The sequence below is a fragment of the Hypanus sabinus genome, chromosome 15, assembly GCF_030144855.1.
Source record: "Hypanus sabinus isolate sHypSab1 chromosome 15, sHypSab1.hap1, whole genome shotgun sequence".
In the NCBI taxonomy this organism is placed as follows: domain Eukaryota; kingdom Metazoa; phylum Chordata; class Chondrichthyes; order Myliobatiformes; family Dasyatidae; genus Hypanus; species Hypanus sabinus.
Window position 1 is genome coordinate 87,443,305 of NC_082720.1, and position 24,634 is coordinate 87,467,938.

Here is a 24,634-nt window from a genome sequence, read left to right on the forward strand (position 1 = left end):
TGAGGGACACTCCATTCTCTCTTTCTCCATCCTAAGAGGGGAAACATAATTCCCCATTTTGATTCTCTTCTCACCCCTCCTCTTCTCCTCACCTGTTTTTCACCTTCCTCTTCCTTTCCTTTCTGCTTAATGGCATGAACATTGAATTCTGCAACTTCCGACAATTTCTTCCCACCCCCCCCTTTTCCATTCCCCATCCTGGCCCCTCTCTAACCCCTTCTCTTCTCCTCTCCTGTCTATCACATCCCCAGTTCATCTCCTCCTTCCCTTTCTCTCTTCTTCTCAAGCTCTTTACCTTTTCCAGCTATCACCTCCCAGTGTCTCACTTCATCCTCCTCCCTCACCCACCCACCTTCCCCCTCACCTGGTCTCACCTATCACCTCCCAGTGTCTCACTTCATCCCCCTCCCTCACCCACCTTCCCCCTCACCTGGTCTCACCTATTATCTTCTAACCTGTCCTCCTTCCACCCCCACCTTCTTATTCTGGCTTCTTCCTCCTTCCTTTCTAATCTTGATGATGGGTTTTACCCTGAAACTCAAACTGTTTATTTCCTTCCATTGATGCTGCCTGACCTGCTGAATTTCTCCAGCATTTTGTGCGTGTTGTTCTGGATTTCCAGCATCTGTAGAATTTCCTGTGTCTATGACAGGCATTTGATAGACATGATGGCTGTGTTCCAGTTCTCTATGAGTCTAGGAGAACTTTGGACCATAATGCCATAAGACATTGGAGTAGACCAGGCCATTCGGCCCGTTGAGTCTATTCCATCATGGCTGATCTATTATCCCCCTCAACCCCAGTCTCTTGCCTTCTCCCCGTGACCTTTGACACCCTGACTAATCAAGAATTTGTCAGCCTTCACTTTAAATATGCCCAATGACTTGGCCGCCACAGCCATCTGTGGCAATGGATTCCACAGATTCACCACCCTCTGGCTAAAGAAATAAATCATCACCTCCATTCTAAATGGACGTCCCTCTATCCTGCGGCTGTCTCCTCTGGTCCTGAAGGTCCACTGTAGGAAACATCCTCTCCAGCTCGCCCTGACTAATCAAGAACTTCCGCTTCAAATAGCTCCACTTCATAAGCGCATATATTCAGGGTAGGGCTCATGTACGTTAAAGTACGGTAGGGACTTTCCGAGCAGGTTCCAACTTCCTTGTCGAGATTAAAAGTTGGTGTCCGTCTCCTCTCTGCCCAGATACAGTGCTGCAGTCGGACCTGTTGCGAACAGAGGATAGACATCATGTCTGTGGACGAACAACAGAACGCTTTGCTGAGGAATTCTCAACAGGACATAGTCAGTCACAACGACGTGGAGGTCCGATCCATGGCTCCCAGCCAGGTTACCGGCCAAAGGTGAGACCCCACGACCAAATCACTGGATATGTTTAAAGCGGAGTTTCATGGGTTCTGGTTTGATCAGGTTGCAGGAGATCATGCAAGAGTCAGGTGAACGCAAACGGATGCAGTGGAAACTAAGTAATCGGATAGATTGAAACTGGAGATTGAGATGCTCTTGATTAGAGGGGGCATCACAGGTTACAGGGAGAAGGCAGAAGAATGGGGTTGAGAGGGATAATGGCGGAGAAGACTCGATGGCTGAATGGTCTAATTTGCTCCTGTGTCTTATTGTCTAAGCTGCAGGTGTTCATTTCGTTGATCCACACCCTTATCGGAAATCTGAAATAAAAATAGAGGAAAGCTGGGTAATGCCGGAGACGCTGCGCAGGTTAGGCAGGATCTGCGGAAAGGAATACAGAGTCGATGTTTCGCGTCGAGACCCTTCAAACAGGACCCCCCCTCCCCCCCCCCCCCCCCCACACACACACACACTTCAACCACCATTACTTCATAATTTTCGGTCAGTCATCCTGTGTCCAGACACTCCTCTGCCTAGCGTCACTTTATGGACATACAAGCTATCTTATGTATTTATATTTATTGTGTTTTTTATTGTGCTGCATCTGATCTGGAGTAACAATTGTTTCGTTCTCCATTACAATGTGTACTGGAAATTACTATAAACTGTTCTGAATTTGGAAAGGAATGGTTGGGGGGGGGGGGGGATGAAGAGAGATACCTGGTGTTTTAATATTCAGGAACAACTCTTCATTGTCTGAGCAAACAAAAAAGTTACTGAATGAACTCAGCAGGTCAGGCAGCGTCTGTGGAGAGGGAATAAACATTCAGGAGGTCAGGCAGCGTCTGTGGAGACAGGAATAAACATTCAGGAGGTCAGGCAGCATCTGTGGAGACAGGAATAAACATTCAGGAGGTCAGGCAGCGTCTGTGGAGACAGGAATAAACATTCAGGAGGTCAGGCAGCGTCTGTGGAGAGGGAATAAACATTCAGGAGGTCAGGCAGCGTCTGTGGAGACAGGAATAGTCAACAGTCATCGGGTCGAAGGAACCAGATCTGAACCGTTTACCGTGGTTCACTCTCCGTAGATCTTGCTGAGCGTTTACAGAATTCTGTTTTTTTTCGTATTATCTTTGAAAAGGTTCCTTAAGGTTGTCATAGCCGGGGGAGGTGGGGTATAGGGGACAAGCTCCCACTACCCATTAAATGCTCTCTGTTCACTTTGATGCAGGTAGCTAGTCATCCGTGGGTGGTCCCGAGTAACCCTTGAAAAGTACTCTCTATGAAACACTCAAACTCACTCACTCACTCACACTCGCTCACTCACTCACACTCGCACACTCACTCTCACTCACTCACTCACTCACTCACTCACTCACTCACTCACTCACACTCGCTCACTCACTCACACTCGCACACTCTCACTCACTCACACTCGCACACTCTCACTCACTCACTCACTCACTCTCACTCACTCACTCACACTCGCACACTCTCACTCACTCACACTCGCACACTCTCACTCACTCACACTCGCACACTCTCACTCACTCACTCACTCACTCTCACTCACTCACTCACTCACTCACACTCGCTCACTCACTCACACTCGCACACTCACTCTCACTCACTCATTCACTCACTCACTCACTCACACTCGCACACTCACTCTCACTAACTCACTCACTCACTCACTCACACTCGCACACTCACTCTCACTCACTCATTCACTCACTCACTCACTCACACTCACTCTCACTAACTCACTCACTCACTCACTCACACTCGCACACTCACTCTCACTCACTCATTCACTCACTCACTCACTCACTCACACTTGCACACTCACTCTCACTCACTCATTCACTCACTCACTCACTCACTCACACTCGCACACTCACTCTCACTCACTCATTCACTCACTCACTCACTCACTCACACTCGCACACTCACTCTCACTAACTCACTCACTCACTCACTCACACTCTCACTCACACTCGCACGTTGAGATAACAAAAAGACGGAGGGGAACCATAGATCGCCTTGTGTGCGTTGATGCATGCGACCATCTGACTCACATTCTGCGGGATAAAATTAGGCTGTTTCTGAGGGGAGAAATGGGAAGTGAAAGTTTCCGACGGACAAGGCGATCCGAGGGTTAGGTTGGGCTGGCAGCCAGATCCGGGTTAGTTGTTGTGCTCGGGTAGTACCGCCCGTTTGAATCCGAATGGAATACTTGTGAAATTTGTTGTTTTGCTGCTGCAGTACAGCGCAGTTCGTGATAATAAAAGCTATGAATTACTATAAGATATAAAAATAAATAAGTAATGCAAAAAGAGAGGAAAGTAGTGAGGTGGTGGTCATTGACCTGATTGCGGAGGGGAAGAAGCCGTTGCTGAGACGTTGAGTGAGTGTCTTCAGGCGACCTCGGGGAGACGAGTGCCCGTGGAGGAGCCGAATGAGTTTGCAGCCTTTTCTGATCCTGGGCAGTGGAATTCTGAAATATTCAGGAATGGCTCTGCATTGTCAGAGCATAGGGAAGTCAGCAAGTCAGGCAGCATCTATGGAGGGAGAGGGAGAAAGATTATAAAGTTCAAATCTATTGTCATTCAACACACCCATGTATACTGCCAAATAAAACAAGGACCCTCCGGACCAAAGAACACAACACTGTACATATCATTCACATAAAGTAACATTACCACAAATAAATTAACAAATAGTAAAATATATTGCAGAAAATTGACAGTTAGCATAAGGTGCATTTACAACACAAGCTAAAAAGTAAACAGTAGAATGCTACCTGAGGTTTACATGCGATATAACATTACTGGCGGTTTATACCTGATGAGATCTGGGTGGTGGTAGGGAGTTCAATAATCTGAGTCTGGGGGAAGAAGCTGTTTCCCATCTGAACAGGCTTTGTCCTAATGCTGTGGTACCGGCTGCCTGTTGGTAGGGGGTCAAAGAGATTGTGGGACAAGTGGGGCAGATCATTGGCAATTCTAAGGACCCTGTTTACTTAGCACTCCTGATTAAATATCTCTGATGGGTGGAAGAGATTCACTTTATTTTCACACAAACTTTGTCAAAATACACAGACAATTGTCATTTGCATTGATGATCAGCACAGTCGAGGATGTGCTAGAGGCAGCCTGCGACTGTTACCACGGTTCTGTGTCAGCTCATGAACCCTAATCTGTACATCTTTGGAAACCGGGGCACCCGGAGGAAACCCACGCGGTCAGGGAGAGAACGTACAGACTCCCCGCCGCCAGTGACGGTAATTGAATCGAGTCACTGGTGCTGTAACAGCATTATGCTACTGTGCTGCCCCTAGTCGCTGTTTCAATGCCGATGAAGGCTCTCGACCCCAAAAGCTGACTCTCCATTTCCCTCCGCAGATGCCGCCCGACCTGCTGGGTTCCTCCGGCACTTTGAGAGTCACTCCGGGTTCCAGTGTCTTGTGTATCCAGAGCATGGTGCTGGTGGCATGGCAACCCAGTGGTTAGCATAGTGATAGCGCTAGTGACCTGGGTTCGATTCCCACTGCTGTTTGTAAGAAGCCTGTACATTCTCCCCATGACCGTGCAGTCCAAAGACCAGAAGGTTGGTTGTGGATAAGCTGGTGCTGGCAGAGTGGCTGCACCTGTGGGCACACCCTCAGACTGTGTTGGCCGTGGGTTTCACTGTGTGTTTTAATGTACGTGTGACAAGTAAAGCTAATCTTCTAACCTTTTACCTTCCCCATTGACAGATGACTGTTCCCTGGGGGTGCAGTTGATTCTTTCAGCAGAGGAGAGTGAAACTCCGAAATCTGTTTGATTGAACTTGCTGACCCACTCTCTCGTTTCATGTGTGTGCCCACAGGCTGTTCAGTTCTAAGCACTGAAACTCCCCCTCCCTTCTTTTTATAAACGTACAAAACTTTATAAAAATACAAAAGACATACAAAGGTTAGGGGTTACAACACACTTACTAAATTCAAATTAAAAAGCAGTTATTACCATCTCTAATACACTCAATTCCCCAGGGTGCCCACTGTTCACAGAAATCCCCCACTGAACCCAAAATGGCTGCAAGATTCCTCCCTAAGGACACCTAGGGACAAATGTCCAGAAAAAGGGCAGGCAGTCGGCCTGGGGCAGAGCCCTCAATAACCTGCTGCCTAGACCTACAAATAGCCATCTTGGACAGGCCAGAAACAAGCACATGTGGATGTCCTCTGATCAATCCACCCCCTCCATACTGAGTGCCCATAACGAGGAGCGCGGGGCTGAGGTGCAGCCAGAATGTGAGAAGCAGCCCCCCTCAAACAGGGCCGGCAACCTCTCCCATACCATGAGCCCTCCTCACCACAGAATGGACAGGTGGACGGGGTATCAGTGAACCTGCTCAGGGATTTATTGCACAGTATTGCCCTTTGCAACACCGTCCACCCCCGGTCCCCAATGTACAGGGAGAAGACAGACTCCCAAAGGCCCCTGCATTGAGAGACTCCCAAAGGCCCCTGCATTGAGAGACTTCCGCTGGGGGCCTCCCCACTGCCTGATGGTAGTGGGATTAGGAGCGGAATTAGGCCATTTGGCCCATTGAGACTGCTCTGTCATTTCATCATGGCTGATCCATTTTCCCTCTCAGCCCCAGTCTCCTGCCTTCTCTCCGTAAGCCCTGACCAATCAGGGACCTATCAGCCTTCTGCTTTAAGTATACCCAATATTCGGCCTACACGATCACCTGCGGCAACAAATTCGACAGACTCAGCAGTCTCTGGTACAGAAGCTCCTCCTGGTCTATACTACTGAACCATCAGGCTCCCGTGTTCACTCACTTACTCTCTCTGTCTTGTTCTGGGCAGTTTCTAGAGTAGGTTACAACATTGTGGGCTGAAATACCTGTAAAATTTCTATATTCTATGTCTGCCCTGACTCTCTTTCTCTTTCTCTCTTTTGCTTTCACTCCTTTTTCTCTTTCTTTGTCTTGCTCTCTCTTTTTCCATCTCTTTCTATTTCTCTCTTTCTCTTTCACTGTTTCTTTCTTTCTCTGTATCTTTCTCTTTCTTTGTCTTTCTCTCTCTTTCTCCATCTCTTTCTATTTCTCTCTCTTTCTCTTTCACTCTCTCTTTCTCTTTCTCCCTCTTCCTCTTTCTCCCACTTTCTCTTTCTCTCTATTTCACAGTGTATATTTTTTCATTAATTCTAACATATTTTTTGTTCTGCTGTAAATCCCCACAAGACAAAGAATCTCAGGGTTGTATATGATGACATCTACGTACTTTGATAATAAATTTACGTTGACCTTTGAACATCTTATGTTTAAAGGAAGTTAAACTCTAAGAAAAATGTTGATTTATATTGTAACCCAATGTAGTATAGACATTAGAGACTTGCCTCTCAGCGGAAGAGTCAGGAGTTTGAGGTGAAGAGTATTTGAGTTAGAGGGGATCTGAGGAAGACTTTTTCCCCATAACAGAGGGTGTTCGAAAGTGAAGTTGAGTTTATTGCCATGTTCCAAAGTACAGAGAGGTACAAGTACAATGAAACACATTCTTTCTACAGTGCCACAGGCAAGTAGGTACAAACAACACACAGAATAGAAATGAAGCACAAATTATTTATTTATTTAAAGATACAGTGTGGAACAGGCTCTTCTGGTCCAATGAGACTCACTGCCCAGCGAATCACCGATTTAACCCACAGGGCAATGTACAATGGCCAATTAACCTACTATCCGGTACTCCTTGGACTGTGGGAGGAATCTCACATGCTCATGGGAAGGACGTAAAACTTCTTCAGGACAATTGAACTCCAGACGCCCCGCACTAACCGCTGCTCCACCAAGTTATCCGAGACAGTGAAGAGAGAAGAAAATGACAGCGCAAAAACATCACAGTGGATGGGAGTGGAAGAGGTCGTCTCTGGTGTTCTGAGGGAGGGTGAGGGATGTGCAGGTCAATTTGTGAACCTGATTCATTCTGGCAAAGTAGCCATTCCTGAGCCTGGTGGTGTGGGACGTCAGGCTTCTCAAAGTCAAGGTAAATTTGTTATCCAAGTATGTGTATATCGCCATGTACAACCTCGAGATTCATTTTCTTTCAGGCATTTACAGGAAAATTAAGGAATACAACAGATGTTATGAAAAAGTTTACCAACAAAAGATTGACAAACAACCTTTCAATGTGCAAAATGTGCAAAAGAATTTTGCAAAAGAAGGCAAACTGAGCAAGCTAACATAATAAGAATTCTGTACCTCTTGTGTCTCACACAACGTTTCACCACAGCAGCACAGTCTGGTGTTAATACAGCTTGGGGCATCGGACTTCGGATTTCAATCCTGGCATCCTCTCTAAGGAGTTTGTACGTCCTCCCCGTGGAATGCGTGAGTTTCCTCCGGGTGCTCCAGTTTCCTCCCACAGTCCAAACGTGTACCAGCTAGTAGGTTAATTGGTCATTGTTAATTGTAAAATGTGTATTTCACTTGAAAAGTCCTATCATAGATTATTGGTAGAGCACTGGAAAGTGGAATGAAGGTAGATGGGTGGCCAGCATGAAGACAATGGGCAGAAGGGTCTGTTACTATCATGGGTGACTCACTGTACCAACACACACCGTCTACCAGAGGTCACTGATGATCCATGAGAAAAGAGAAAGACCAGTTTTTGACTTTGATCGACTTTCTGATTTCACCATTCTGGGGTCTGGTGTGTAGATTATTCCCCATACAGTTACCTGATCTAAGACACTGGTTTAATCTCCATTTCATAGGACATGGAGCATAAGGCATTGAACTTGTTCTACCTCAATGCATGGGGTAATAATCTGAACTTGCACAGTATGCAAGACAAGATTTTCACGGTACCTCAGTGCACAGAACACTGAACAGTATAGCAAGTCCATGATGTTGTGCTGACCTTTTAGCCTACTCTAAGGTCAATCTAACTCTTCCCTCCCACATAGCCCTCCATGTGCCAATTTAACAGTTTCTTAAATGTCCCTAACGTATCTGCCTCTACCACACCCCTGGCAGGGTGTTCCACACACCCACCCCTATACTTTCCTCTAATTACCTTAAAATGATGCCCCCTAATATTTGCCATTTCTGCTCTGGGAAAAAGTCTTTGGGTGTCTAGACAGACAGACAGACATAGCTTAGTGATCCCGAGGGAAATTGGGTTTCGTTGCAGCCACACCAACCAAGAATAGTGAAGAAATATAGCAATATAAAACCATAAATAATTAAGTAATAATAAGTTAATCATGCCAAGTGGAAGTAAGTCCAGGACCAGCCTATTGGCTCAGGGTGTCTGACACTCCGAGGGAGGAATTGTAAAGTTTGATGGCCACAGGTAGGAATGACTTCCTATGACGCTCAGTGTTACATCTCGGTGGAATGAGTGTCTATAACACTGATCTATGCCAGGTTGAGCAGCTTCTGTGGGGGAAAGAACTTTTGATGTTTTGGGTCGAAGCCCTACCTCAGGATTAATTTGCGATTAGTGCTGCTGTTGACTCCCAGCCAAGGTAGGGACACTCAGAGTCACAGTGTAGCACTATTACAGTGCCAGTGTCCGGGATTCAATTCCACCCCCGGTCTGTAATGAGTTTGTACATACTCCCTGTGAGCGTGTTCATTTCCTCCGGGTGCTCCGGTTTCCTCCCACACCCCAAAGATGTACTGGGTCGGGTCAGTACGTTGTGGGCATGCTATAGCACCACTTGCAGGCTGCCCCCAGCACATCCTCGGACCGTGCTGGTTGTTGACAAGCAATACAACTCACGGTGTGTGATAAATAAACTAATTTTAAATCTCTCTCTTTAGCACGTTGCCTTCCTCCCTCTAATTCCTTTGAAAGGTGGGTGCTGTAGCTGGTGAGGGGTGGGATGGGTTCCCCATCTGGTGGGGAACTGACACTCATTTTGAAAGGTGGGTGCTGTAGCTGGTGAGGGGTGGGATGGGTTCCCCATTTGGTGGGGAACTGAGACCTTGGACAGAGAGAAGTTAGCAAGGGTTTTTTAAGCTAATTGGAAGTTCCCTTCATTATTATTTGTCTTGCCAGCCAATGGAATTTTTCCTGAACAGTTTCAGGGAAATTCCCCCTGTTATAATCCAATATTAATTGACAACTGATCTCATTAGGAAACTCCCTTCTCTAAATCAGGGAGTCTTCCAGGACAATCACCTGTTATTTTTCTCCCTGTCTCTGCCTCTCTCTCTCTCTCTCTCTTACTCTGTGTCAGTCTCTTCCTCTCTGTCAATCGTTACCTTTCCATCAATCTCAAAGTCCCAATATTCCAGCTCTCAACTCTTGACTCGACCTGCACTGCTCTGGGATGCAGGAGGAAAGTGGAGCGTGTGGCAAAAGCACATGCCGAGAAGCAGAACATGCAAAACGTACACAGACAGCGCTGGAAGTTGGGTGGTACCTCCTGTATCCAATACAGTGGCCGCTGAGCGTACATTCATGGTCTTCTGCCGCTGTAGCCCGTCCACTTCAAGGTCGACGTGTTGTGTGTTCAGAGATGCTCTTCTGCACACCACTGTTGTAATGTGAGGTTATTTGAGCTACTGTCAGCTTGAACCAGTCTGGCCATTCTCCTCTGATCTCTCTCATTTACAAGGCATTTCATATACTCTCATGTGTGAAAATCCCAGGAGATCAGCAGTTTCTGAGATACTCAAACCACCCTGTCTGGCACCGGCAATTATTCCACTTAGGTCACCCTTTCTCCTGTTTCTGCTGTTTGTTGGGAACAGCTGAACCTCTTGACCATGTCTGCATGCTTTTATGCATCGAGTTGCCACCACATTGGTGGAGAGGATCAGCAGCTTTAAATTCCTCATCAGTGTTAACATTTCGAGAGACCTGTCCTGGGCCTGGCACGTAAGGAAGCATTGCAACACCTCTACTTCCTTTGGAATTTGCAAAGATTCGACATGAAATCTAAAAAATTAACAAACTTATATAGCTGTGTAATGGAGAGTATATCGACAGGGTGTATCACAGCCTGGTATAGAAACAGCAATGCCTTTGAATTACAAAAAGTAGCGGATACGGCCCTCCCCACCATTGAGCACATCTGTACGGAGCGGTTCTCACTGGCACATCCATTCAGCCCATCGAGTCTGCGCTAGCATCCCTCTTAATCCCGTTCACTGCCTCCCCCCCCCCCCCGTAATCTTTGACACTCTGACTAATCAAGAAACAACCAACCTCTGTTTCAAATACACCCAATGACTTGGCCTCTACAGCTGCCTATGGCAATGAATTCCAGATTCCCCACCCTCTGGTAAAATAAATTCCTCCTCATCTCTGTTCTAAAGGGATGTCCCTCTATTTTGAGGCCACACTCTCTGTTCTTAGACCCCCCACCAAAGAAAACATTCACTCTATCTCATCACCATCATTACGTGCCGTGTTGTACGACACAGGTGATCTATGACTATAATTGTTCTTGGCAAATTTTTATACAGAAGTGGCCTACCATTGTCTTTTTCTGGGCAGTGCCTTTACAAGACGGGTGAGCGAGCCCAGTATTCCAGAGATTGCCTGGTGTCAGTGGTCCACCACTGCTTCCATGGTTTCACCTGACCCTGATTGGGGGTGGGGGCGCTATGCAGGTGCTACACCTTGCCCAAGGTGACCTGCAGGCCAGTGCAGGCAAGGAGCGCCTCACACCTCCTTTGGTAGAGATGCATCTCCACCCTGACACCCAAAGGCATTTCGATATTTGATAGATTTCAATGAGAACCCCCCACCTCTCGTTCTTCTAAACTCCAGAGAGTACAGGCCCAGAGATATCAAGCGGTCCTCATGCATTAGCTGTTTCATTCTTATAAATCTCCTCTGGTCTCTCTCCAATGGCAGCACATCCTTTCTTAGATTAGGGCCCAATGGAGAAGGGGGGGTGGGGAATGGAATAAAGTATTGGAGTCACAGAGAATGTGCAGTGCAGGTAGATACAAAAGATGCAATAGCCACAACGAGGTAGATTGAGAGACCAAGAGTTCATGTTTAGTGTATGAGAACTCGTTCTGATAACAGCGGGGTAGACTCTGTCATCGAGTCTGTCGGAGAGGGACAGAATGTTGTGGGAGTTAATAGGACAGATACAATGGGATTGGGTAATTCCACAAATGGAGTTATATACTTACTGCCCGTTATGCTGCTGGCATTGAGGGTTGCAATGAAGGTCTTGCGTCTGTCTGTTCTTTCCATCTTCTCTATTGTGCCCCAGCTGAGGTTCAGGGTCCTCATTTCTACCTCTGTGCTGTGGTGGCAGGTTGTCTTTGATCTCCAACCATTGAGGAGCCTAATGAAGCGATGAGGGAGTCGGCCTGTCTTCTCTTCACGTGCCCAATACATCGCCAACATTTCCTCATGATGACTGTGGCCATGTCCTCTTGCTGACACTGAAGGAGTAGGGTTGGTTGCAGATCTTTCTTGGCCAGAAAATATGGAGGACCTTCCGGAGACTCATGGTGGAGAATGACGACAGCTTAGCAAAATCGCTTTCTGTCATGTGCCAGCATTCTGACCCGTACGAGAGTGGACAGAATAGCACTGACCCGTACGAGAGTGAGGACAGAACAGCACTGACCCGTACGAGAGTGAGGACAGAACAGCACTGACCCGTACGAGAGTGGACAGAACAGCACTGACCCGTACGAGAGTGGACAGAATAGCACTGACCCGTACGAGAGTGAGGACAGAACAGCACTGACCCGTACGAGAGTGAGGACAGAACAGCACTGACCCGTACGAGAGTGGACAGAACAGCACTGACCCGTACGAGAGTGAGGACAGAACAGCACTGACCCGTACGAGAGTGGACAGAACAGCACTGACCCGTACGAGAGTGAGGATAGAACAACACTGACCCGTACGAGAGTGGATAGAACAACACTGACCCGTACGAGAGTGAGGACAGAACAGCACTGACCCGTACGAGAGTGAGGACAGAACAGCACTGACCCGTACGAGAGTGAGGACAGAACAGCACTGACCCGTACGAGAGTGGATAGAACAACACTGACCTGTACGAGAGTGAGGACAGAACAGCACTGACCCGTACGAGAGTGAGGACAGAACAGCACTGACCCGTACGAGAGTGAGGACAGAACAGCACTGACCCGTACGAGAGTGGATAGAACAACACTGACCCGTACGAGAGTGAGGACAGAACAGCACTAACCCGTACGAGAGTGAGGACAGAACAGCACTGACCCGTACGAGAGTGAGGACAGAACAGCACTGACCCGTACGAGAGTGGACAGAACAGCACTGACCCGTACGAGAGTGAGGACAGAACAGCACTGACCCGTATGAGAGTGAGGACAGAACAGCACTGACCCGTACGAGAGTGGACAGAACAGCACTGACCCGTACGAGAGTGAGGACAGAACAGCACTGACCCGTACGAGAGTGAGGACAGAACAGCACTGACCCGTATGAGAGTGGACAGAACAGCACTGACCCGTACGAGAGTGAGGACAGAACAGCACTGACCCGTACAAGAGTGAACAGAACAGCACTGACCCGTACGAGAGTGAGGATAGAACAACACTGACCTGTACGAGAGTGAGGACAGAACAGCACTGACCCGTACGAGAGTGGATAGAACAACACTGACCCGTACGAGAGTGAGGACAGAACAGCACTGACCCGTACGAGAGTGGACAGAACAGCACTGACCCGTACGAGAGTGAGGACAGAACAGCACTGACCCGTACAAGAGTGAACAGAACAGCACTGACCCGTACGAGAGTGAGGACAGAACAGCACTGACCCGTACAAGAGTGAACAGAACAGCACTGACCCGTACGAGAGTGAGGACAGAACAGCACTGACCCGTACAAGAGTGAACAGAACAGCACTGACCCGTACGAGAGTGAGGACAGAACAGCACTGACCCGTACAAGAGTGAACAGAACAGCACTGACCCGTACGAGAGTGGACAGAACAGCACTGACCCGTACGAGAGTGAGGACAGAACAGCACTGACCCGTACAAGAGTGAACAGAACAGCACTGACCCGTACGAGAGTGAGGACAGAACAGCACTGACCCGTACAAGAGTGAGGACAGAACAGCACTGACCCGTACGAGAGTGGACAGAACAGCACTGACCCGTACAAGAGTGAACAGAACAGCACTGACCCGTACAAGAGTGAACAGAACAGCACTGACCCGTACGAGAGTGAGGACAGAACAGCACTGACCCGTACAAGAGTGAGGACAGAACAGCACTGACCCGTACGAGAGTGGACAGAACAGCACTGACCCGTACGAGAGTGGATAGAACAACACTGACCCGTACGAGAGTGAGGACAGAACAGCACTGACCCGTACGAGAGTGGACAGAACAGCACTGACCCGTACGAGAGTGAGGACAGAACAGCACTGACCCGTACGAGAGTGAGGACAGAACAGCACTGACCCGTACGAGAGTGGACAGAACAGCACTGACCCGTACGAGAGTGAGGACAGAACAGCACTGACCCGTACAAGAGTGAACAGAACAGCACTGACCCGTACAAGAGTGAACAGAACAGCACTGACCCGTACGAGAGTGAGGACAGAACAGCACTGACCCGTACAAGAGTGAGGACAGAACAGCACTGACCCGTACGAGAGTGGACAGAACAGCACTGACCCGTACGAGAGTGGATAGAACAGCACTGACCCGTACGAGAGTGAGGATAGAACAGCACTGACCCGTACGAGAGTGGACAGAACAGCACTGACCCGTACGAGAGTGGACAGAACAGCACTGACCCGTACGAGAGTGAGGATAGAACAGCACTGACCCGTACGAGAGTGGACAGAACAGCACTGACCCGTACGAGAGTGAGGATAGAACAGCACTGACCCGTACGAGAGTGAGGACAGAACAGCACTGACCCGTACGAGAGTGGACAGAACAGCACTGACCCGTACGAGAGTGAGGATAGAACAGCACTGACCCGTACGAGAGTGGACAGAACAGCACTGACCCGTACGAGAGTGAGGACAGAACAGCACTGACCCGTACGAGAGTGGACAGAACAGCATTGACCCGTACGAGAGTGGACAGAACAGCATTGACCCGTACGAGAGTGGACAGAACAGCATTGACCCGTACGAGAGTGGACAGAACAGCACTGGATCAGCTTCACCTTGGTGTGGAAGCTGAACTTGGTTGATTCCCATATGTTGCTCATAAATCTGAAGATGTTAGTGAAATTCTATTAATTCCACTAATTAATGCAACTTTTTTGGGTAGTTGAAGAGTCAAGTTTCAAAGCTGTGGGAACAGTTCAGTGAAGCTGAGTGAAAATAGTTTAATGTCATTTCCAGTACACAAGGAGAACAGAATAATTGTTACTCCAGATCTGATTCAGCACAAAAAAAGCACAATAAGATAAAGAACACAATAATAAACACATACACAATAAATAGAAATACATAATACTGCCTATAGATTGATTGTAAGCGACACTAGGCACAGGAGTGTCTGTACATAAGGTGACTCTGACAGGAAATGATAAAGTAGTGGTGGTTGGGGGTGTGGAGGGGGTGTTGATCAGTCTTATTAATTGGGGAAACTAACTGATTTTGCGTCTGGTGATCCTGCTGTGAATGTTACGTAGCCTCCTCCCTGATGGGAGTGGGACAAACAGTCCGCGAGCAGGGTGTGTGGGATCCTTCCTCCCTGATGGGAGTGGGACAAACAGTCCCTGAGCAGGGTGGGTGGGATCCTTCCTCCCTGATGGGAGTGGGACAAACAGTCCGCGAGCAGGGTGGGTGGGATCCTTCCTCCCTGATGGGAGTGGGACAAACAGTCCGCGAGCAGGGTGGGTGGGATCCTTCCTCCCTGATGGGAGTGGGACAAACAGTCCGCGAGCAGGGTGGGTGGGATCCTTCCTCCCTGATGGGAGTGGGACAAACAGTCCCTGAGCAGGGTGGGTGGGATCCTTCCTCCCTGATGGGACTGGGACAAACAGTCCCTGAGCAGGGTGGGCGGGATCCTTCCTCCCTGATGGGAGTGGGACAAACAGTCCGCGAGCAGGGTGGGTGGGATCCTTCCTCCCTGATGGGAGTGGGACAAACAGTCTCTGAGCAGGGTGGCTGGGATCCTTCCTCCCTGATGGGAGTGGGACAAACAGTCTCTGAGCAGGGTGGCTGGGATCCTTCCTCCCTGATGGGAGTGGGACAAACAGTCCGCGAGCAGGGTGGCTGGGATCCTTCCTTCATGATGGGAGTGGGACAAACAGTCCCTGAGCAGGGTGGCTGGGATCCTTCCTCCCTGATGGGAGTGGGACAAACAGTCCGCGAGCAGGGTGGCTGGGATCCTTCCTTCATGATGGGAGTGGGACAAACAGTCCCTGAGCAGGGTGGCTGGGATCCTTCCTCCCTGATGGGAGTGGGACAAACAGTCCCTGAGCAGGGTGGGTGGGATCCTTCCTCCCTGATGGGAGTGGGACAAACAGTCCCTGAGCAGGGTGGGTGGGATCCTTCCTCCCTGATGGGAGTGGGACAAACAGTCCGCGAGCAGGGTGGGTGGGATCCTTCCTCCCTGATGGGAGTGGGACAAACAGTCCCTGAGCAGGGTGGGTGGGATCCTTCCTCCCTGATGGGAGTGGGACAAACAGTCCGCGAGCAGGGTGGCTGGGATCCTTCCTTCATGATGGCCTTTTCCCAGCACCTTTCTACACCAGGTAAGTTTGGCAATGCCTCGTAGCTTTCAGCTTTCTTCTGCTCCTTACCAGTGTGATCTGCTTTCAGGAGCAGCGGCTGGAAGCGTGGATTCCTCTACACCGGCGTGTCCATCCTGGCGGCCATGCTGATCGCTGGGCAGGTGGTCAGCGTCATGTTTCTGCTGAAGCAACAGGACAAGATAATGAACCTGCAGAAGACAACGGATCGGATTGAGCGCAAGCGCATGCCAAGCAGCGGCCCGTACAGTAAGCACACTCCCTGACTTCCGGTCGGATCTGATTCCAGTGTGGATTCCATATTCAAGCATCCGGATACTGATCAGAAATGCAAAATGATTCACACAAGTGAGATGGGTGGCAAATGTGGTGTTAGGGCAACACTTTACAGCCCCAGTGACCTGGGTTCAATTCCTGCTGTTCCCTGAAAGGAGTTTGCACACTCTCCTTGTGACCTCCGGCTGCCCTGCTTTCCTCCCACATTCCAAAAGCATAAGGGCTAGTGGGTTAATTAGTCACTCTGGGGTAACTGGGCGTCGTGGACTCTTGGGGCAGGAGGGGCCTGTTATTGTGTCGCATCCCCAAGTAAAAATAGAGGAGAGAAGTTTAATGTCAGCGGGGAGAGGTTTGAAAGGAGTGTGAGGCTGGAGTACCCAGAGGAAACCCAACGTGGTCACCGGGAGAATGTACAAACTCCTTACAGACAGCTGGCAATGTAAAGTGTTACACTAACTGCTAGACTACTGTGGTGCCCTTGTTCTGGGTGAACAATAAGAGTACGATATGATGCACTCTTGGCCCCACAGTCTACCTCGTTATGATCTTGCATTTCATCGGTTATCCGCACTGCACTTTCTCTGTAACTGTGACATTTTATTCTGCATTCTGTTATTGTTTTCCCTTGTTCTATCTCAGTGCACGGTGTAATGATCTGATCTGTATGAACAGTGTGAGACAAGCTTTTCACTGTATCTTAGTACGTGTGACAGTGATAAACCAATTCCAATTTTTCTCCCCTTCAGGACCGAAACCAATCATGCATATGCGGCCGATGATAATGGATCTCCCGATGTCGTACATAGACCCCATGGCTGAAGCTCCAAAGGTGACCTTCCATCGGAGACCATGAGGAAGTTGTGACGGAGTGAATGAGTGAAAGGGAGAGAAGGCACATGAATTAGAGGGAGAAGTTGGCTGGTTTTCATGTGGGTGGGGCAATTTCGCCAGTACAACTGTATCTCACGGGGTGGGAGGGTGACTTCTTGATGACATTGATGGACATGGCCCAACAAATTAGTTTCAACAGATGCCAGTCCTTGGGGGTCCATTATTTTAGAATAGAACTCTATTTATCTCTTACTATCTCTATCTATCTCCATCACCCCCTCTTTCTCTCTCCCTGCCCTTCTCTCTCTCTCTCTCTCTCTCTCCCTCCCTCTCTCCCCTCTCTCCCCCTTCTCTCCCTCTCTCCCCCCTCTCTCCCCCTTCTCTCCCTCTCTCCCCCCTCTCTCCCTCTCTCTCCCTCTCTCTCCCCCTCTCTCCCCCTTTCTCTCATGCTCTCTCTCCGCTCTCTCCCCCCCTCTCTCTCTCTCTCTCTCTCTCTCTCCCTCTCTCCCCCCTCTCTCCCCCTCTCTCCCCCTCTCTCCCCCCTCTCTCCCCCTCTCTCCCCCTCTCTCCCCCTCTCTCCCCCTCTCTCCCCCTCTCTCCCCCTTCTCTCCCTCTCTCCCCCCTCTCTCCCCACTCTGTCCCTCTCTCTCCCCCTCTCTCCCCCTTTCTCTCACTCTCTCTCTCTGCTCTCTCCCCCCTCTCTCCCTCTCTCTCTCCCCCTCTCTCCCTCTCTCCCTCTCCCTCCCTCTCTCTCCCTCCCCCTCCCTCTTTCTCTCTCCCCCCCATCTCACAGTTTGTCTTCTTTTGCGTGATGGTTCCTTGTCTGTCTTTATTTATATACTTTTTAAAATAAATTCTACTCTATGTCTTTGTTTTCCTGTGACTGCCTGTAAGAAAATGAGCTTTAAGGTGGTATATGGTGATATATATGTACTTTGATAATAGGTGTACTATGACAGTTGTGAACACTGTGGGGTGGTCACCTTCACTTGTATTTTCCACAGGCTCCGGCAACCACTCCTCAGCCAATGACCGTGCTGGAACAAGTGCAGCAACTATTGAAGGTGCGTCTCTGATCTGCTATCTGACCTCTGATTCACAGAGCACAAAGAGAGTCTATTTGGCCCATTGTACACCATGAGAAACAGAAGCAGCATTAGACTCCTCAGCCCATTGAAGTACTCCTCCATTCCATCATGGCTGATTTATTTTCCCTCTCAACCTCATTCTCTTTCCTTCTCCTTGTAACCTTTGACACCCTGACTAATCAAGAACCTATCAACCTCCACTTTAAATACACCCAATGACATGGCCTCCACAGATTCACCATCCTCCGGCTAAAGAAATTCCTCTTTACCTCTGTTCTAAATGGATGTCCCTCTATTCCGAATCAGTGCCATCTGGTCCTAGACTCCCCCACTGTATGAAATATCCCCTGCACATCCACTCTATCTAAGCCTTTCAATATGCAACTGGTGTCACTGAGAACCGCCTCATTCTTCTAAACTCCATTGAGTATAAGCCCAGAACCATCAAATACCAATCTTCTTCCCTCTTACATTGTTAAGCAGCCTCATGTGTGGTACCTTGTTAAAGGCCTTCTGAAAATCCAAGCAAACAACTCTGACTGACTCTCCTTTATCTATTCTGTCATTTCCTCAAAAAGTTCAAACAGATTTGTCAGGCAAAATTTCACCATAAGGAAACCATGCTGACTTTGGCCTATTTTACCAAGTGACTCCAAGTACCCTGAGACCTTATCCTTAATAATGGACTCCAGCATCATCCCAACCGTTGATGTCAGGCTAACTGGCTTATAATTTCTTGTCCTTTGTCTCCCCCTCTTCTTGAAGAGGGGAGTGCAATTTGCCAGTCCCCTGGAACCATCCAGAATCGTGTGATTCTTGAAAGTCAATACTAATGCCACCACAATCTCTTCAGATATTTCTTTCAGAAACCTGGGATGTAGTCCATCTGATCTGGGTGACATATCTACCTTGAAATCTTACCCAAGCACCTTCTCCCCAGTAATAGCAACTGCACTTACTTCAGCCTCCTGACACTCTCCAACTACCTGCTGGGGTCTGCCACAATGAAGACTGTTGCAGTTTCTCCCCTGTTTTCTCGTCCCTCGTTACTACCTCTCCAGCATTGTTTTCCAGTTGTCTGATATCCACTCTCACCTCCCTTTCACACTATATACCTGAAAAGAACTTTTAGTATGCTGTTTGATGTTGTGTGATGCTGGATTTTTGCAGTGTTCTGAGTCATTCCAGTACCTAGTCACCAAGTACCATCTCCCAACCCCACTTTCCTACCTGTCACCACGGCCTGTCATCCCACACCCCTCCTCAGTCCACCAATCTCCTCGGAATCCTTTCCTCTTCTCCCCGCTCTATACTAGTCATCTCCCCTCCCCATTCTCGGTCCTGAGATAGGGTTTCAACACAAAACAAAGACAATTCCTTCCTTCCTTCCCCCCCACCCATAGACACTGTTCAACCTGCTGAATTCCTGCAGCAGGATGTCACTCCAAATTCTAGCACTAACTCTCCCTTGTGTCTCTCGTTATTTGGGAGATTTAAGGCTGGAAGTTGAGTACCTGTTGTCCTGCTTCGAGGAGCGTTGGTTTGACACTGATATTCTCTTTCCTGTTCAACACCAGGAAGGCAACAGGAGCGTGGAGATGCCAGAACTGAAGGAGGGTTTCTCCAACAACCTGAAACTTCTGAAGCAGAGCCTGAAGGAAAGTGACTGGCAGGTGTGTGATGTCTGGAAAATCTCTAGGTTGTAGGGAGAGGTTTCTTCTTGCCAGCTGTAAGTGCTTTAGCTGTTTTATTTACCGAGAGATACCGCATGGGAACCGGTGGTTCGATGACAAATGCACCTACCAACCCGTACGTCTTTGGACTGAGGGAGGAACCAGAGCACCTGGAGGAAAGGCACGCAGTCACGGGGAGAATGTACTCCTAGAGCACAAAATGCTGGACCAACTCAGCCGCTCAGGCAACTTCTGTTAGGGGAATATACAGTTGACTTTTCGGGCCAAGACCACTGTTCCCTCCAAGCTGCCCGGGTGCCCGGCCGCACAGTGACTGAAGTGCTCCCACGCACACAGCCTTTATTGACGTGCAGCTGGAATTTTCTGTTATCTAATGTTACATAATTTTGAAATTATATTTTAATATACATTTAACATAAACTATATTCAAGGTATTTAATTTTGCCCTACAATTAATAAATGAAAATTTAAAAATGTGATTTTTCAATTTTCATTCTAAATATTCATAGTTTGCATATTACAAAAAAAATCATTTTAAGTGCCGTCAGTATTTGGGCCATTAAAAATTTCTTGCTCAGAGCAATGGTTCATGCTCACAGCTGTCAAGGAAAAGTACTGGGACTATTGGAAATAACCCCTAACTACTCACCCGCTTCTGTGTTTTCCAGGAGTTTGAATCTTGGCTTCAGAACTGGCTCCTATTCCAACTTGTTCAGGGTGAGAAGAAACCAGCTCCGACCAGAGCATCCCGGATCCAGCCCCAACCTGACCCCCAGCCTCAGGGTATGTAGCAGTCGTCGGCTCCTCCGTCATCTCTTCTAGAAGCTACAGAGTTCGCTCCTCCCGCTCCAGCCCACCTCCTCCGTCATCTCTTCTAGATGCTGCAACGAGAGTCAGACCCCTTCAGCCCATCTAGTCTATGGCAAACCATTAATCTGTCTAGTCCCAGCAGCCTACACCCAGACCATAGCCCTTCAGCCCATCTAGTCTATGGCAAACCATTAATCTGTCTAGTCCCAGCAGCCTACACCCAGACCATAGCCCTTCAGCCCATCTAGTCTATGGCAAACCATTAATCTGTCTAGTCCCAGCAGCCTACACCCAGACCATAGCCCTTCAGCCCATCTAGTCTATGGCAAACCATTAATCTGTCTAGTCCCACCAGCCTGCACCCAGACCATAGCCCTTCAGCCCATCTAGTCTATGGCAAACCATTAATCTGTCTAGTCCCACCAGCCTGCACCCAGACCATAGCCCTTCAGCCCATCTAGTCTATGGCAAACCATTAATCTGTCTAGTCCCACCAGCCTGCACCCAGACCATAGCCCTTCAGCCCATCCAGTCTATGGCAAACCATTAATCTGTCTAGTCCCAGCAGCCTACACCCAGACCATAGCCCTTCAGCCCATCTAGTCTATGGCAAACCATTAATCTGTCTAGTCCCACCAGCCTGCACCCAGACCATAGCCCTTCAGCCCATCTAGTCTATGGCAAACCATTAATCTGTCTAGTCCCACCAGCCTGCACCCAGACCATAGCCCTTCAGCCCATCTAGTCTATGGCAAACCATTAATCTGTCTAGTCCCACCAGCCTGCACCCAGACCATAGTCCAATGTAACTATCCAAATTTCCGTTCAATATTGCAACTGAATCCGCATCACCACTTCCACTGGCACCTCATTCCACACTCTCACCACCCTCTGAGTGAAGAATTTTTCCCTCACATTCCCTTTAAACTTTTCACCTTTAACTCAGTTCCAGTCTCACTCAACCTCAGTGGAAATCTAAAGGGCAACTTTTTTCACACAGAGGATAATAAGTGTTTGAAGTATTTTGAGGAGGTATTGTTACCTGTCTTGAAAGTAATCAAACTATTTTTGCTTCAGCAGGTAGGAAGATCTTCTCCGGCATGGCGATGAGGCCAATGCTTCATGTTCTGCCACTCTCCGCAGACCAACCCAAGGCATCCGAAATGCCCAAGCTGGCGCCTGTAACAAGGGGTAACTATTGATGGATTCTAGTGTTTTATATTCACCGTTCTTTCAGAAGTCAGGAATGAGGCACAAATCTTCACTGTAGTTGAACTAAGGAAATATGAAATGGGCGGTGATAGGAGCTGGAGGTGAAGTCTAAGATGCTGAGATTAGGATTAAGAAGATGGCGCTGGCCTCATGGTCAACTACTTTTATAACTATAGATAGGGAAAATTCCAATCAAATTTGCAGATAAGAGTTAACCAATGAGATAATACTTATTCAAATAATGTAGTACCCAGAGAAGTTTCCAGGCTTGTATCCCTATAACCACACCAGGCATATCAAATTGTCGTATGCATACAAGAACTAAAAATACAAACATATAATTAATTATTAAACATCAAAGAAAATAACAATTTAAACAGTCTAATCTGAGAATTAAACAGAGCACAATACTATGGCAACACATATTCAACTTGGAAAGGGATTGGGAAAGGCATTTTTATGTTTTGCATTGTGAAACCATAGGATTGGGAAAGGGGAAACTGGAAACTAAGAGGAATATGCATTAAGAAATGATGTGAGAAATTCTTGGATTAGAATTGAAATGGTAATATATTGGTTAGCGGAAGTGGGATGTCGGAGTTCAGAGCTCAGTCCTGGAGCCCTCTGTAAGGGGTCTCTATACGTCCTCCCAGTGAAATGTGCAGGTTTCCCCGGGTTCTCTGGTTTCCCCCACAGTCGAAAGGTGTACTGGGTTGGTTAATTGGTCATTGAAATTGTCCTGTGATAAGGCTGGGATTAAATCAGGGTTGTTGGGGGTTGTTTGGGAATGGGGCTGCAGAGGCCTGTTCTGCGTTGTATCTCTAAATAAATAAAAGAAATAAAGAAACACCTGATATGGGAAGATATAATTAATGAGGGTTGGCCTGGACAAGGTAGGAGTAAAATTGGATAGGTATCCAAGTAAAATTGGAGAGGAAAGGAATGGAGGGTTGTGGGCTGAGTGCGGGCCAGTGGGACTAGGTGAGAGTAAGCGTTCGGCACGGACTAGAAGGGCCGAGATGGCCCATTTCGCTGTAATTGTTATATGGCCTGTCGAAGGGATTGAGGACAGATGCTTTTTCTGTGTCGCGAGATGTTGGAACTTCCTTTGTCAAAGGGCAGAGGAAAGAGTCGTTGCATATTTGCAAGGTGAAGGTAGGTAGATTCTTGATAAGCAAGAAGGTGAAAGGTCACCATGGATGTACCGAATTGGTAAACTGGGGTGGCAATCAACTCAGCCACATTCTTATCTGGTCAGGGCATCAAAAGTTACAGGAAGAAGGCAGGGTAAAGGGGTTGAGAGGGATAATAAATTAGCCTAATGGAACCGCAGAGCACAATCAATAGGCCAAATAGCTCAATACTGCTCCTGTATCTTAGAGTATCGTGGTCTTAGTGACCAACCTCTGCTCCTATTTCGCAAGATCGTGTGTCAGAATCAAAGCCAGGTTTAATATCACTGACATACATTGCGAAATTTGGGGTTTTGTGGCAGCAGTGTAATGCAATACATAACAAAATTATACATTACCATAATTACAATAAGTTTCAATAAGAAAAATAAAAAAATAAGTAGTGTAAAAGAGAGCAAAATAGTCAGGCAGAATTTATTGTCCATTCAGGAATCTGATGGTGGAAGGGAAGAAGCTGTTCCTAAAACATCGAGTGTGTGAATTCAGTCTCCTATACCTCCTTCCTGATGGTAGCAATGAAAAGAACACAAGGCTGGGTGACAATGGTTCATTGCTGGGGGATTAGACCAGAAGACCATGACATAGGAGCAGAATTAGGCCATTTGGCCCATCAGGTCTGCTCTACCATTCAATCATGGCTGATCCATTATTTTCCCTCCTCAGCCTTCTCATAATCTTTGATATTGTGGCCAATTAAGAAATTTTCTATCTCCACCTTAAAGATTCCCAATGATCTGGCCTCCACACTGCTTGTGTAACAAATTCTAGAAAACCAACCAGAAAAGGATCATTTTAATCCCACTCATTACCTCTTATCAATCAGCCAATACTCTAACCATACCAGCAACTTTCCTGTAATACCATGGGCTAATAACTTGGTAAGCAGTTCGTGTGTGGTGCCTTGTCAAAGGCCTTCTGAAAATCCAAATATACAACATCCATTGTATCCCCTTTATCTATCCTACTTGTAATCTTCTCAGAGAATTCCAACAGGTTCATCAGGCAAGATTTTCCCTTGAGAAAACCATGGTGACTTTTCCTACCTTGTCCTGTGTCATTAAGTACTCCGTAACCTCATCCTTAAAAATGGACTCCAGCATCTTCTGAGGTCAGGCTAACTGGTCTATAACTTCCTTTTTGCTGCCTCCCTCCTTTCTTAAAGAGTGGAGTAACATTTGCAACTTTTCAATCCACTGGAACCATGCCAGATTCCAGTAATTCTTGAAAGATCATAACTAATGCCTCCACAATCTCTACTGTTACCTCTTTCAGAACCCTAGGATACAGTTCATCTAGTCCAGGTGACTTACGTACCTTTAGGTCTTTCAGCTTTTTGAGCACCTTCTCCCTTGTAACAGTAACTGCACTCACTTCTCTTCCCTCACACCCTTCAACATCTGGCACACTGCTCGTGTCTTCCACAGTGAAGAATGATGCAAATTACTCATTTAGTTCATCCGCCATCTCCTTG

General features: G+C 47.8%; 1 protein-coding gene across 2 annotated transcripts in view; it reads left to right on the plus strand.

Annotated features, from left to right (window-relative positions):
* Positions 1-1,159: 1,159 nt before the first annotated feature.
* The window catches only part of cd74b (CD74 molecule, major histocompatibility complex, class II invariant chain b), a 29,127-nt gene continuing 5,652 nt past the window's right edge, over positions 1,160-24,634 (plus strand). Inside the window, exons 1-7 of one of the 2 annotated variants that reach the window (XM_059990682.1) lie at positions 1,160-1,362; positions 16,130-16,308; positions 17,082-17,164; positions 18,171-18,230; positions 19,832-19,927; positions 20,617-20,731; positions 21,836-21,949. In XM_059990682.1, the coding sequence (XP_059846665.1) occupies positions 1,250-1,362; positions 16,130-16,308; positions 17,082-17,164; positions 18,171-18,230; positions 19,832-19,927; positions 20,617-20,731; positions 21,836-21,949 (760 nt within the window). In that variant the 5' untranslated portion in view covers positions 1,160-1,249. The remainder of the gene's footprint in view (positions 1,363-16,129; positions 16,309-17,081; positions 17,165-18,170; positions 18,231-19,831; positions 19,928-20,616; positions 20,732-21,835; positions 21,950-24,634) is intronic. The other variant, XM_059990683.1, reaches the window with a different exon arrangement.